The sequence below is a fragment of the Siphateles boraxobius genome, unplaced genomic scaffold (assembly GCF_051911475.1).
Source record: "Siphateles boraxobius isolate OS27281-9 unplaced genomic scaffold, OSU_SipBor_1 25, whole genome shotgun sequence".
Classification (NCBI taxonomy): domain Eukaryota; kingdom Metazoa; phylum Chordata; class Actinopteri; order Cypriniformes; family Leuciscidae; genus Siphateles; species Siphateles boraxobius.
The window spans coordinates 32,592,281-32,608,735 of record NW_027508866.1 but is presented as its reverse complement, the minus strand read 5'-3'; the positions used below and the strand labels follow the sequence as shown (position 1 = coordinate 32,608,735).

Here is a 16,455-nt window from a genome sequence, read left to right as displayed (position 1 = left end):
GCGTACCGACCGCAAGCCACGAAGTATCACAATCATGTCAGAGAAAGAGCAGTCAAAAAGGTATTTTACTATCTGTGATTCTGACATGATGTCACACATCGCACTGCGCTCCTCTCCGCTCCGCACTGGTAAACGCGTTATCCAGCTGAGCGGTTGGCTTTGCACGTTCAAGCGTTATGGGGGCGTGGCTTTGGAATGAGCTCAGAAGGAAGGGGGTGGGAGTTTCTCTGTTGGATTCTTTCAAAATCCAGCAGTTTTCTGCTAGTTTCTGAGACTTACATACCCCGCCTTTAAGGCTTATTCACACCAAAGACGATAACTATAACAATTAACAATTGTTAAAAGTTTTAATAATCATTCTAATTGAGAACAGTGAAGTCCACACCACAACTATAACGATAAAGACACAGAGAAACGATATCATTGGAATCAATTTCGGAACGATTTTTTCCCAGCTGATGAAGTATAAAAACATTGACAGCCAATCAGAATCCATCCTGCTGTAAAGAGCGTTTAAAGTAACAGATGACAAAACTGCAGGTCTGGTGTGGATGCTAATAGCTATCACTATAGTTATGGTTATGAATATATATATATATAATAGATATGACAGTAAGTATATGATAGAGGTATTAATATTAGGGATGCTTGTCTTAACAAACCAGTAATACGTAATTATTTAATTTGATAGTAAGTATTTTTATTGTCCTCATTTATTTCAATAGTAAAACGATCCTTTTTAAAATGATAAGTATTTTAAATTCCCCTTGAATGAATTGAAACGTGCTGTCAGTCATTAAAATGCACTGTGTTTTGTGTTGCAAAGTCTTTTGTGGATTGACACACACACACACACACACACACACACACTTCATGACTTTATTGTCTCCTTCATGTGTGATCTGTTGGAGGGCCATTCATTTGCATTGCCCAGGGCAAAGTTTCCCTCTGGCAGTGATCCGCGGATCCGGCTGGGGCGCTCACCTCTGTGTGATGAATCCCGCTGCTGCTCCCACAGACACTGGCACACGGAGTTCAGCTCTGACAGCTCACACACAACACACAGAGAGGAACCACTCTTCATTTAGCTCGTTCAGATACAAAGCCTTAGGAAAAAATCATAGTTGAGATCGCTTTAATGCCTTACCGTCATTTATTTTCCTTTTGAACAACATGCATTGTTCACAATAAGCACAAGAATGTGATTTTAAGTCGGATGTTGTGACTGCATTTTCTTCCCTAATGCGACGTATATCTGAGTGAAACGGATTCTCGAACAAGAAAAATGTAGGGCAGGATTTGATTCTGTCCATCAGGATTTAATTGGATGGTTGTGGTTTGCTATTGGTGGATCTCATGTGAGTGACAAGTTGCTCCGCCCTCACACCAGTAGACACATCATCAGAGATAAAAATAGATCTCGCTGTAAGTAGGAGGGAAAGATTTTTTGATTAAAGATTACGAGGACACATGAATTTTTGAAAACGAATGATGTGCACGGATATATCATTTATTATATTAAATACTGCAATATTCCAATATTTTAAAAGGAAACAAGAATGGTCTATTTTGATTTCATTCTGACTTTATGCAAGTAAATAATGTTGACTTTAAATGTAATTCCACAGAGCAATAAAATATTCCCCTGAGAATAACATCAATGTCATACCTGCATGACAGATGTACCAGAACGCATATCAAATCTCATTATATTTCATTTCTGATGCTTCAAAAAGGCAAGCGGCAAATGAAGCGGATCAGTCAGTATAGGTGTTTGTCGGATCTATTAACAGCACAGGCTCTGATAATAACCTCTCTGGGTTGAACGTAAAAAAATCTCCCTCTTTTCTTTTATACCAAGGAAAAGCGCGTGGCACGACTGGTTCAGGCATACAGAATCCATTTCAGAGAGCCTGGAGGGTGAACAGACAGCGCAGGTTCATTCAGAGAGCAGACCCCATAATATTCACACCCCGCGGAAGTTCCTCTCAGACCGGGGCATGGGCAGACTTCCAAACATTCGCATTTGAGGAATACGGATGTATGAAATACATAAGTTCCAATAAGTACTGTTTTGTTCTTTAGTAAACAATGTCAATGTGTTACTTGCATATTTGGTGAATTGTATTATTTATTTATTTTTTACTTTAATAGTATTACAATATTATATGCAATTATATACATCAACTTCTAGGTGTAATGAAGTTTCTCAGTCATCAGGGATGTTGTCTCTTGAGATTCGTCAATGACTCTTCATTGTTAATTCCTCCTTTTTTGAGATTCTTCTGTTCATGGAGGTTGCACTGCAACCATATTTTTATTTCTGAGAGAAAGAGAATTGCATCACTCCAAATGTATTTCTCAGTCAAGTCGCATAGAAGATACCACATGACTCCAGAATGAGGTCTTTTGAAGGCCAGTGGTTCCTTAATTAGAAAGAGATTCGACTTCAAAGAAGCAGAAAGTGGATTAATGCATGTCTGTGCTGAGAAGCGGAAGAGGTGAATGTGGATCCATTATAAAAGTTTGGAGAAAACTTCATTGTAAAGTCACGATCTTTGTTTTTGGAATTAATGAATGTCGGAAAAGTAGACAAGAGGTGTTAAAATGATATCTCGAATGTTTGAAAGTGTATTTGTTATGTGTTGGGTTTAACTGCAATATTAATCTTTTAAATATAAAGTGATAATGAGGACAGATTGCAGCTTAGCTTGAGAATTATAATTGAATCAAAAGCAAATGTGCTATTTTAACAGTCACTATCATCACCTTCTATTTGGTGTCAGTTTGAGTGGATGTTTGAGCATGTGTGTGCGTGTTTGTGACACTAATGAGTGGGCTGCCGACAAGCTGTTGTCTTAAAAGTTGTGGGCCTCCCAGTGCGTAAAACTGTGTTAGAGCCGGGGATAATCCCATGACCCTGCAATGACCCCATCAATACAGATACCTTAATATTAAACTGTATACTGTCCTTTAAAACACACTGATTTTGGAGTTTCATATTTGACACATATGTAGGCAATGCGGTTGAATTGGGCTGCAGTTTACCATTGATTTCAACTACCAAAAATGTAGCTGTATTAATGTTAAGAATATGACAACATTGCGCAGACACCATATTTAGCACACATGGTTTGTGGAGACCGTAACTAGAGGCTAATTCATTCTTAATGTTCTTGTGCATGGGTTGATCGGTCCATAGGAACACATGTCATTATCAGGCCGTCTGGAGCGGATTAGGGACAATGTTCTGTGCAAGACGATGGGCATTACTGGGAAATCCATGTTTACTTCATTAGGAGGATTACTATAGTTGGGAGATCTGAGTAGAGAGCGTTCTATCAACACTTATTAGTATGCCAACATATCACACACCGGTGATTTAGTTACTGGGTTACTGGGTTAAACTGGAGATTCTCGACTCCAGCCTGTTGTATTTACCATTTTGGTTTTAAAGGGATAGTTCAATGAAAATTAATTCATCATTTACTCACCGTTGTTTTAATGCCATATGCCCTTCTTTTTTTTTATGGACCACAAAAGGAGAGTTTTCAACAAACAAATGTCACGCTCGTCTCTAATGCCAGTAAATAGCATCAAGCTTTTGAAAAAAGATGCAAAAGTAACACAGAATGGTTCGTATATCCCATGTTTTCTGGGGGTATACGATAGGGTTTGGTGAAAAACAAACTGAAATTGAATGTGTTAAAGGGATAGTTCACCCAAAAATGAAAATTCTGTCAGTAATTACTCACCCTCATGTTGTTCCAACCCCGTAAGACCTTCGTTCATCTTAGGAACACGAATTAAGATATTTTTGATGAAATCTGAGAGCTGGATCACTCCTCCATAGGCTTCTTAAGGGATTGACACTTACCAGCCCCGAAAAGTCATTAAAGACATCGTTAAAATAGTCCAAGTGACTACAGTGGCTCAATCTTAAGTTTATCAAGTGACGAGAATACTTTTTGTGCGCAAAACCCCCCCCAAAAATAACGACTTTATGGCACGTGTCGCATTGGAACATTCAGTGATACTTTTGGATCTTTTTTAAAAAAAAAGCTTGATGATGGTCGCTATTCACTGCCATTATAATAGACAAGCGCGAGTAGTATTTTTTGAAAATCCTCCTGTGGTCTCTTGTGGTCCATAAAAGAAAGAAGGGGATACAGCATTAGAACAACATCATGGTGAGTAAATAATGACTTAATTGTCGTTTTAGGGTGAACTATCCCTTTAAGTTGTTGAGTCTTTTGTAAAAATCCCTTAGGGGTGAATTGCAGGTAAATTGGGACACGTTTTACCATTGAGATGACTGGGAAAAACGTCCCAATTATCCTGAATTAACCCCAAGTAACAAAAGCCTTTATGATGTCATCTTCCAGGTATTGTGACATCATTTTGGTGGCAACGCAACAGCACAAGCATCACACAAGCATGGATTTAATAAAATCTGTGTGGATGGAAATCATATAGGCCCATTACATTTTTTAAATAATTTCACCATTTTGGTTTTAAGCTGTTTAGTCTTTTGTAAAATCCCTTTACAAGATCCTTGACATCATCTTCCAGGAAGTGACATCATTTTGGTGGCAAATCAACAGCACAAGTATCAGTAAGTGTTACCAATGGATTTGATGAAATATGTGTGTTCTGGTGTTCTGTGTGTATCTGGTAACTAACAAAAGCCTTTATGATCTTCCAGGAAGTGACATAATTTTGGTGGCAAATCAACAGTACAAGCATCATTAAGTTTTCCCAATGGAATTCTGGGTTCTGAAAGTTTGTGCACTTTCATACTGTAGAAATACTTGGTTAAACACAAGCATATTCATTTTATTTTTAAGTTACAGAGTCCAAAAGGTGCTGCATATGAGGACTGACCCAGTTATCATTATCGTTTTAAACTGCAGAACACTATGCATGTCTTAAACAAATGCATATCATATGTTTGTATATATTCTTATACAACTTTTTAAAAATCAGTGGCAGTTCTGTCCATGTTCATGGGTGTAACTTCTTGTAAAACAGATTATGTTTGAATAGAATGCTTGGACAATTAAAACATGTATCAGATGCATTCAGGCCAAGTTAAAAAATGAACAAAGGCTGATAATGGGCCAGACAGTAAAGTGCTCTATAATTACCGGCAGGACATAATTGACTGGGAGAAGAAGAGACGATGTCGGATAATCAGTGATCAACAAAAGAGCAGGTATCTCTGATCGCCTGAGAGACAAAGACAGATGAACCGTGTTGATCAAAGATTGCGTGCGAAGATCGGGATTTAAGAATGGGCTTCTTTTTCTGAATTCATTTAGCCACACTAACTAATATTGTGAAATGTTATTACAATTCCGAATAACTGTTTTCTATTAGAATTTTTTTTAAACCGCAATTTATTCCTGTGATGCAAAGCTGAATATTCAGCATCATTACTCCAGTTTTCAGTGTCACATGATCCTTCAGAAATCATTCTAATATGCTGATTGCTGCTCAAGAAACATTTCTAATTATTATCAATTTAGAAAATAGTTGTGGATCTGTATGCGATACATTATTTTCAGGATTATTTGATTATAAAGAGTTCCAAAGAACAGCATTTTTTTAAAATAGAAATCTTTTGTTATATTTAAGCTTGTCTAACGTCTAAGCTATGTCCTTGAATAAAAAAAAAATAGAATTTCTTTCTAAAGAAAAGAACAACTTTACTTCATTGGTACACCTTTAAATTCAAACGACAGCTTCTGCATCCTGTTTGCTACCAATCTGAATTGGTATCTCATAGATGTCCGGTGGCTGTAAATCTGCCATCCGACTTAAAATCCACTTAAGACAAAGTATGTGTACGTGGATTCTGCAATTGAGCTAATTAAGCCAGGCATAGGAATACAATAAAGACTGCATTAAAGTCTTAAACTAGGATTTGGAGTTCCCCTCGACTTCTGTGCTAGAAAGCCTATTGTCCATATACCATAGGATCCTGGATTCTATAGGTGACATGTCCTGTTAACTTGATTTAGTTAGACAGCACTCCCGTCTCCAGATTGTGCCGTAAACCCCCTTTCCTGGTATGCATGCTCTATATGTCTTTACAGGTTGCTAATCCAAATAAGTCAAGTAAGACTTTAATGCTGCCCATGACAGGAAGACCCATATTTACTTGCCCCATGACCTTTAAATCTGATCTTTAATTTAGCTGACATACATTTATATTTGCAGGACATCACATTTGCACTCAGAAGCCACAGCTTTCTTAGCACTATTTTACTCACAAGTGTCTATATGTTTGCATTCCCACACTAGCTCCTTGGACACAGTTTCCTCTGACAGCCGTACCCTTGATCCGAGCACGTATACCAACTTCCAACAAAGACCCTCCTCGTGGCCGTCAGGAATCCCCCTGTGGATGAGCCTGTGCTTTATTCTGAGCTCCAGTTCTCCTCACGGGTCCCCAGGCACCGCCGGGGTCATGGCTAGCCCAGGCACGGAGTCAGCGATTCATCTGAGATGCCACGAGTTCATGATCCACCTATGAGATGAGGGGGGGGGGGGAGCTCAGGAGGAGATCCACACATGATGAGAGAGGTGCAGGGTCACGGAGTTCACACAGGCGGTCGCAATAACTAGAGACTCTGGCTGTCAGACTCCACATGGAAGAACACACACAGGTTATCTGGGGAGATGCACAGACTTCACAGACGGTATTTTTTTTTTTTTTTTTTTTTTTTTTAAAGAAAACTGGTGTCTCCAAGCAGAGGTTATGTCAGATTTAACCTACTTCTAGGGACAATTTTGCCACTAAATTACATGCACACATTAAATCTGTTAACAAAATAAGTAAAAATAAAATTAGGCTATATATTGTTGTGAGATATAAACTTCAAAAGCCTGATTGGAAATACTGGATTTTTGTAGCCTGATTTAAAGAAAGGACAATATAAAATCCAAATAGTTTGTGTTACTTTCAGGTAATTTTCAGTACACCGACTTTATTTTCTTTCTTGCAATTGTTGCGCATGCGTATTACATACTATAATCATTAGAATGACAGATAGGCCTAATAATTAGAACCCAAGAATTAGTTTAAATTTAATCGATATATTAAAAATCCTTATTAAGTGGAACACCTGACGACAGTTTATTTCGTAGATAAACATGTTGGTTTGGGAAAGAATTTCTCAAAAAAAAATCTACATTTCTACAACAAAATGTAAATTTTTGTTTCTAATATAGCTATTGATGGACATTTTGTCATTTTTATAGCTAATGGATTATTGTTGTTTTCAAATGAAAACACGCTTCGACTTAATTAAATGTTTTCATTATCACGACTGGAAACTTGCATTTGAAAGAAAATGCTTGATAAATTAAAGTAAGGTGGTCAGAAAAAAGCGCCTGTATCAAGCTAACTGTTTAGATATCAGTACACAGCTATTATGCATTGTATATACCTTACAATAAAATATATCCATATATTATCAAGGCTAAATATAAATGGCAAAACTGTCTCTGGAAAATAAAAGATAAACAAGCGATTTGAGATAGCTATGGCACATATCAGCACATTAGAAAGGGCACAAACTAGTCCAATTACAATTAATCTCGTTTATTTGAAGCCTGACCTGATGAATGTGATAAGATCACAGCGCTTTCCTGACACCTCTGTGCAAAACACATCTCACCTGTATCATTGGTCTGTGAACTGATCAGATAAAATTCGAATATTTCTGATAAACATGAGCCTTTACAGAACAAACGATCTGTCTTTTTCAAGGTTAGATGGAAAAATATCGTTTCAGACATATTTTAATTAATGAACCAAAACGAGTTGCCTATTTTAGAAAGCGGTATTTGTTGTAGGCTGTTTATAAGCCTGCGATTTTCTATTTCCAAAGTTAACTTTTCGCACGAACTTATTTTATGTATAGGCTATAGGCCTATATAATTTAATCTAGGGAAGTGAAGGCGCAAGCGTGTATGTTTCGTCTAAAAATGCATGAAGAACATCAATAAAATTCACATTATAGAGTTCTTAATAGTTTTAAGGCACGGATAAAATTAACTAATAAACGAATATTTGTTATGAGAAGCAACTCTATTTTGTTGTTAAATGATTGCATATAGGCTAAATCAAAAATATTCCATATTTTTGTAAATATTAATGACCTGCTTTTGGTCTTAATTATGGTCTTTTGTGTTTTAGTTTCTTTGCATTGGTGTTCACAGTTCCTGAAAAAGATCTCAAAACATTTAAAGCGCTTAAAGCATGACAAGACCACAGCGTGATGAAAATGAACATCACTTTGTCTCTCCAAGTTATGAAAACTATCTTTATTAGAAAAAGTAAAAACAAAAGCACATTTACGCAAGAAATGATTAATGAAAATGTTTAATCAAATGTTTCATCCATCGTACATCAAATCCAACATCGCCCACCCTGATCATTTAATTGCAATACTTAATACCGAGAAAATGTTGAAAAATACATCAATAACATTTATTGTCGAGCCTCAGAAAAACATAACCGTAAGTGCTGTGGTTGATTGTTTAGATACAGGAAGTTGATGAGCAGGAAAATAAATAGCCTACAGCAAAATAAATAAATGTTAAATCAATTGTCTCCGCGAAACAAACGTAGTATTTGTTGAATTTTTTTAGGGTAACACCAATAGTGACTTTATTTCTGTTATTTTGGGTCAAAGCATATATACCCCCTCGTTCAAATAACTAAATTAAGACATTAACATATCGAAAATTACACCGTGAGGAAATGAATCAAACGTTATTTTGTAAAGTCTTTATGGCACATATGATGTTTGACTGTTAAAAGGTAGAGATCAGGAGAAAGAGAGTAAAGATATCTTCACATTTTCACAATATCATTGCCATATAAAGCGACACTGAGTGAGAGAGATTTCAGTTTCATCCTGTACGTTTTGCTCACCAAATGCCCATCATCTTCATCTCGCTCTCATTGAATGGACATATAGGGCCAGTTGAAACTGCTCCCAGAAAGCAGCATATCCCTGATGAGCGTCTCGATGGGGGTTTTACCCACCAGCCGAACGAAGAAAATCTGTTCTATGACGGAGGAGGAGACCATGCGAAGCGCGGGGAGTCTCAGCAGAAGCTTGCCGAAGCGAGTGGGCTGGTTCGGGTACTGGCTCCTCACGTACTCCTCGAGCGCACACTGGGATTTCTCCTGAAGACCTTCTATATGCGGTACGTCTGAAAGGCCGCATGCATCTGCATACAAATACAGCGGAGTCAGATTTAAACTCACATCATTCAGAAGGATAACATCTCTGACAAATATGCACAAACTCCTGGAGTTATTTGAGTTACATGAGTGTGTGTAATGGTTCAGAAAAAGAGCGCAAGAAAATCATATAGGTTAAAGTGTTTGCATGAATTTATTTTCTTAACCCGAATTAATTTAGCCTATTCGTTCGAAAATGTGTCATTCAAACAGGCTATTCATTCACTATACACCTATTTTCCTTTCAAGAAAGCATTCACCATATTCAACGAATGTGCCATGTTTCAGTTTAATTTCGTAATGTTTCTGTTATTTAGGCCTATACGATGAAAAAGAAAATATGTTGGTTATAGGTAGGCTATCTACAATGAATTACCGAAACGAATTAAGCACTTGATTCTTCAGTATTTGTATAGGATATATTCAAAAAGTTGAAAGGAGAGTAATAGCTAATTAAAACAACAATAAGATACTCCTCGAATTCAAATAGCCCACACAGTTTATGCAGTATAGCCTAGCCTACACTTTTCATTTCTATAGAATAGGACTCAGTATTTAACCAGCCTAGCCTATATAGACCTTATTCCCAGCAGCGCCATTTTGATGTTTAACGGGAATGAAAGCGAGGCTGTGAGGTACAGACTGCTCTTTCGTGGCCAACTATTATTTGATGTGTTTTTTGATTGCTCTGAAAAATCTCTATCAGAGAAATTTCAGTAAACAAAAAAACAAAAAACAAAAAAAGACCTGTGGAAATTTATAAGTGATCTCTACGAACTTTATAGAGATTTTCTTTTCTTCTTCTTCTTTTTTTTATTTTTTACAGCGGGCGACTGAAAACAGTGAATGTATCCCTCACAGCCTTGCTTTCATCTGTCATGGCGCTGCTCTGCATAAGGTCTATAATGGCCTATCTATATTAAAACTTTTTTTCAAGCGTTTCTTTTTTGTGTGTGAATATTACACAAGCGATTCAGTATTTGTATTTAAGGAAGTTTGAAATCAGCGTGTCATTTAGAGGGTCTACTTTTTCTATCAGTTGCCTACTAGGCCTATTATTTCCTGGCGCATTCGGTCAACCTAAATGCCTTGTTGCGCAGTTAACAAATCGTCTGGCGACATTTTAAACAAAATACAAAATATTTTTTTGTGGTATATTTGTTGTGTGTAAATTTATAACAGGCCTGTAATTAAAAATAAACCTATGACTACTTCTGTTTTGTCGATGTATCATGTCCCATGTGATCCTAGCTAGTATGCTGTTGCTATAGTAACCGGCGTAGACATGCGCGAGCTTATGTTCAGGGCACTCTGCCTAACACTTGCAGTCGAACTTTGCTGGTTATTAAACGTTGTTATATATATATATATATATATATATATATATATATATATATATATATATATATATATATATATATATATATATATATATATATATATTTGAAACAGCTTTTGGTTACACTTTATTTCAAGGTGTCAGTATTACAGTGTAATTACATATTTAAGTACTGAGTAATAATTGTTAACTACATTGGGTTAGGATGAGGGTTTGATTTAGGTTAAATGCATGTAAGCATGCATAATGTATAGCTATTGCTACATTATAACTACATGTAACATGTGTAACAATGATAAAATAAAGTGTTACCCAGCTTTTTTTTCTTCTTTTTTTAACCCTGTTTGGCATGTCTTAACAGGGGATGGGGGGAAACATGCAAGGCTCCATTTAATTAAGCACTTTGCTAAGTTATGAAAGTATGAAAGCAGTTCATATTTATAGGGTCACATTTGAAGGACTAAATGTAATATTTGTAGGACTTGTAGGACCAAAAATGACCATTTAAACCTAAAACATTAATGTTGATTAACACTTTACAGATGCATTTTTTTCAAACACATAATTTAATGTTTAACATGATAATATGTAGACTACATGGGATATTGAATAATACTCAATATAATAGCCTAAGAAAAAAAATATTTTTAAACAACCTACACATGCCTTTAATATGATTGTGCACAGATGGTAATTTTGACAGATTAATAGTCTATTATTTGAAACAAACACCGCGGAACAAATAGGATTATCTTATAGACACGCTCATTAAAATGTACAATAAGTTTACTCGATCTTGAATAATTCGGGCCTACCTGATGTGAACAGCACTATTGCTTTGGCACAGCTGTATTCGGCGGAGTCCACCTGCAGGGCCTTCAGCTTCTCCACCTGCTCCTGGAAGAATCGGATATGATCCATGAAGGCCACGACCCGATCCGCGGACATTGGGGACGCGTGAAGTCCAGCGGCGGCGAGGAGAGGAGCCACATGGAGCGGCATGGAGCACTGTGCAGCGTTCAGAACAAAAAGTTCACTCCAGGTCAGTCTGAGGAGAGACACCTGATCCGTGATTTGAAGGTCAGGAAAGAAAGGGATGTTCCTTGCCCATTCCACCGCACTGAAGAGCAAACGGGCCGCCAGCTCGCAGATGTTCTCTATGCCCATGATGTTACCGGACTGCATGCACTGGTTTCCATATCGTGAGGCTGGATATGGTTCGGCCCGAAGCAGAAGGGATATGTATCCGGATAGGTAGCACTGGCCATTCAGGGGGTCTCCATTGGTCAGCGCGTAATGGCTCGGGTTCGGCTGGTTTGGTGGCATTCTTCCTCGCTGAACCGCTATCAAAACAGGAGGAGATGGAGAAGAAATGTGCATGCAAATAACATGTAATATAGTCTTGAATAAAAGCATCGCACACACTACTGTGTGTATATTATGTGCACTGCAATCATTGGTATAATGAAGTCTATCTATCTATCTATCTATCTATCTATCTATCTATCTAATTTTGTAATCATAATTATTTTTTAAAATTGAAATACTGTTGATTGCATACAGTATAACCATTGCTGCTGATATGGTGTTAAACCATAAATAAATTATCTATCTATCTATCTATCTATCTATCTATCTATCTATCTATCTATCTATCTATCTATCTATCTATCTATTAATTTATCTAAATTAACTGAGTGCAATCTATCTATGAAAACACAAGACTGAAAGAAACTACTGCAATGCTCTTTTAATATTTTATGCCATTTTTCACTATAAAGAATATTAAATGTATTATTGTATCTGTGGTATTGATACAATAAAGTAACTTTTCCTGTTCAGTGATTAATTGCAGGCTAACTCAGTAGCCTTGAGTAATTTCTTGCATAAGTTGCTTTATAAATAAGGTTATATTATTACATTAAGAATAATTTTAAGAAGCTTTTTGATTATAAGGCATTTTTATACACAAAGGAAAATCATTTAATTGTATTGCTTTTAAGCAAGCTGGTTTATGTTTGATAATAATAAAAAATACATATATAGCTATTGTTTTAAAATATCTATTATTTTTATTATCATTTCTTTCTTTCTTTCTTTCTGCTACAAAAGACAAAACCCAGTGAACACTCACCTTCGCGTCTCATGCCCACTTTCAGGCATTTCTTCAGGCGGCAGTACTGGCACTGGTTCCTGTGGTGCTGATCCACCGGGCAGCTTCTGTTGGCACGGCACGTGTACGTTAAGTTCCGCCGAACACTCCGCTTGAAGAAACTTTTGCATCCCTCACACGTGAACTGTCCGTAGTGCTTCCCGCTGGATTTATCCCCGCAAACAGCGCACTCAATGTGCTGCTGGTTCTGGGCTGAGTTCTGCCCTTTATCCTCCGCGGAGGGAAGTCCGGTGTTTGGAGAGAGCGCGGCTGCGCTCAAGCAATGGTGCTGGGGGTGGTCTCTCCCCGGTCCGCTCGGCTCATCCAGAGATCCCCCCGGTGGCAGTTCCTCCTGCGGATCTCTCCACACGCTCACCACCATGGCCATGGCTGGACTGCGAACCTTTTACGCGTATTCTCCAGAACTATTCAAGATGAAGAAGGCCGGTCGTGTTTTATCCATGCAGAATAACCTATTGATGTGGAATGCGCATCGAGGAGACAGAAGATATGTGTTCAACAAGTTCATACAGCCAGAGCAGATCGCACATCAAAAATCACGCCGATTTAAGGAACTCCTTGTTGGTGATGTCTTGGTGCGTAAAAGGGACAATCGGAAACCCCAAATGAATCAGATCCGAGGGGAGCAAAGACGCGGTGTAGCGCAGCTTTCTGTAGGCATGATTGACATGAGCATGACTGGAAGAATTGTACTCTAACTAAAAACAGCCTTATTTGGAGTATCCGTAAAAACAGAGCTGAACGGACTCAACTTTGGCATGATGGTGATCCAAATGACCACACCTTTGCTTGGTCTTACGCGCTTCTGTGGTGGTCTATTGAATGGTCTGTATTAAGGAGACCATCAAGTATTAAAGCACAGAAGTGGGCGGTTCCTTTAAGCTCGAAAGCTCTGTTTGATTGGCCATTTAGCTCACATCCTTCCAAAGGCGGCTGGGTGCAATTATGTGCTTCAAGTCATTTTTGCCTTTTATGCGTTTGTATTTTCCAGTCCAGTGCATCTATAATATAATATAATATAATATAATATAATATAATATAATATAATATAATATAATATAATATAATATAATATAATATAATATAATATAATATAATTTTATTAAAAATAATTGAAATATATTATTTAGAAATAATTGATTGTTTTTTACATGTGACCAACCAAGGTATTTATAGGAACAGGTATTACAAAAATATTATTAATAACAGTGATTGCACTTTCAGCAGCAACTAATTCTCATGTATAATTCAGTGAGTTCAAGGGTCAAAGTTTTGCTTTGAGTTGCTGGTGAACCTCAAGGCTTGGGATGGAGCAGGATCACATGATTGGTGGCATGTTTGTGAACAGGTTGTAGGAGCTGCAGGTTAAAGGGTCAAAGCGATACAATGAGAAAAGACAAGGACAGAGCCCAGGGTCAAAGGTCAAAAGAAGGGTCACTACTCACTACAAAACAATGTGCTAGATTCAGCTAAGCATTAGTTTCTTCATTTTTCTATTAATTTTTTGCCAGGAATACCACCTTTTTTCTTGTTTTGGATTATTCTAATGGGTTCTAGTGCTATTAGTTGTTTAATTATTAGTTGCTCTGTAAATAACTTACTATTAAACTAACAACTAATCTAATGATAAACTGTTAATTAATCTAAAATAAGTAAATAAAAAATGTACTTAATAAATTTTGAAAAATGCATTTTTGCAAAGTAACTTTTTGTGTTCAGTGATTGAGCGCAGGCTTAAATCAGGTGCCTAAATCACAGCGGTCGACACTAGTGCTGGCACAGAGGCTCAGGGGCAGCGGGCGGTGTCAAAGGGCATCGCATTTCAAATGCAGATGTGTGACATCTGTGACCTCTGAAAGGACTGAGCTATTTGGAAGCCAAATGCATGCAGCTGGATCTCTGACAGACTGAAATGTACTCCAGCACACCTGGATGATATAAAGAAATTCTGGGTATCTATTACATGTGACACATTCCCAGATGTAGCTCATTTATTTCTGATAGTCTGGACTGATTGCAAAATATTGGCATTAGCACTGGCATATAGGTATAGTTCATTGATTCACTTACTTAGTATGAGTGGTAGGAAAATAAACAACTTTTCTGTCTTCTTAAGCAACAACCAACCTTGACAACCAATCAGAATCCATCCTGCTGTAATGAGCTCGAGCATTTAAAGCGGCAGCCAATCACGAGCTTAGAATATCAAAACGATATTGTCCGCTAATGTGGACGCTAATATAGTTATGATATAGTTTGATAAACTTAGGATTGAGCCACTGTAGTCACCTAGACTATTTTAACGATGTCTTTAATAACTTTTCGGGGAACAAGTGTCAATCCCTTAAGAAGCCTATGGAGGAGTGATCCAGATCTCAGATTTCATCAAAAATATCTTAATTCGTGTTCCGAAGATGAACGAAGGTCTTACGGGGTTGGAACAACATGAGGGTGAGTAAATACTGACAGAATTTTCATTTTTGGGTGAACTATCCCTTTAACAACGCAAAAGTAGAGCAAATCCTGCTCTGAAGCAGTGTTTTATAACCCCGGGTAAAAAGTGGCGTTAACGCGTTTCTAAATTACAAGTGTGAAACGTTAACAGGACCAATCCTCAGAAATTCCAAACTGATAGTATTTATTTATTTATGTTTTAATGAAAATAAATTTGGAAGGTGTTAATGGATACATTCTTTAATCGAGAAAATGATTCAGTAAATGCTAGAATCACTTTTAATGGTGGAAAGAAGTTACGTAATTACCAAATAATTTGTTCCTTTCCCCTCCTTTTCTGGGACAAATTAGATGTACGAGCTGTCAACAGAATATCCGATAAATCTGACTCGGATGAGATTACACAGAACTGGTCTGTATCGTTTACCACTCTGTCAACAGCTTGGTCCTTCATGTTTACTGGGGGACAAATCTGTGTCAAAGGTCACTGGACCCTCTGTTGACATGTTGAACAGATGGAAGCTTTTAGTTTCCCAGGCTGTCAGGGATCCCTCTCCAAGTGTGGGAAAGATTTGAGTCTTCACATTACATCATGGCTCTAAAACACACACACACACACACACACACACACACACACACACACACACACACACACACACACACACACACACACACACACACACACACACACACACACACACACACCAAACCCGCCTAAGGAAGGAAGCTTTATACTTTGGTAAGACACTGAACTTACAGCTCAACGACAAGAAAATTCATAAATTAGTTATGTAAATTAAAATAAATTAAGTAAAGTACTGTTAAGTCTGAGTAATAAAAACCTTGATGCATCCCAAATTTAGCCCGTGTGCATGCATAACTAGAATTATCTCATTTTAATTTTTAAACTCTAATTAGATATATCTTTCATTCATTCAAGAGCCAATAGTAATACTAATAGAAGACTACCCGCATCCAACAGCGTTTTGTAAGGTCTTCAATTTGAATTCTAAATTTAACCTTTGACCTCTGCCGCTGACCTCTGACCCAGAGAGAGCAGACCTGTCCCTGCTCTGGAGTATGGAATTGATAAGATCATTCAATGAATTACATAAAACGAAGAGAAGGAAAGGAACAAATGGATCCATCATCTCAGTCATGGCCATTGTTTTAGTATGACAGGACATTGCCTGAAAGGGTCTTCGTCTATAATAGTCATTCAATGAG

At 37.4% G+C, this 16,455-nt stretch overlaps 1 protein-coding gene across 1 annotated transcript; it reads right to left on the bottom strand.

Annotated features, from left to right (window-relative positions):
- Positions 1-8,376: 8,376 nt before the first annotated feature.
- nr2f1b (nuclear receptor subfamily 2, group F, member 1b) lies at positions 8,377-13,775 on the bottom strand. Its single transcript, XM_077243608.1, has 3 exons — positions 12,736-13,775; positions 11,417-11,944; positions 8,377-9,249 (listed from the first exon to the last, which is right to left on the bottom strand). The coding sequence occupies exons 1-3, from the start codon at positions 13,139-13,141 to the stop codon at positions 8,975-8,977; spliced, it is 1,209 nt and encodes a 402-aa protein (XP_077099723.1). The 5' UTR covers positions 13,142-13,775; the 3' UTR covers positions 8,377-8,974.
- Between the last annotated feature and the right edge of the window lie 2,680 nt (positions 13,776-16,455).

Bases quoted from the DNA above. Each gene is read 5' to 3' on its own strand.
- nr2f1b (XM_077243608.1), bottom strand. From the start codon at position 13,141: ATGGCCATGGTGGTGAGCGTGTGGAGAGATCCGCAGGAGGAACTGCCA. The intron at 11,945-12,735 runs GTGAGTGTTCAC...CTGTTTTGATAG, and splicing joins AGTGGGCATGAGACGCGAAG to CGGTTCAGCGAGGAAGAATG. The intron at 9,250-11,416 runs GTAGGCCCGAAT...ATTTGTATGCAG, and splicing joins AATAGTGCTGTTCACATCAG to ATGCATGCGGCCTTTCAGAC.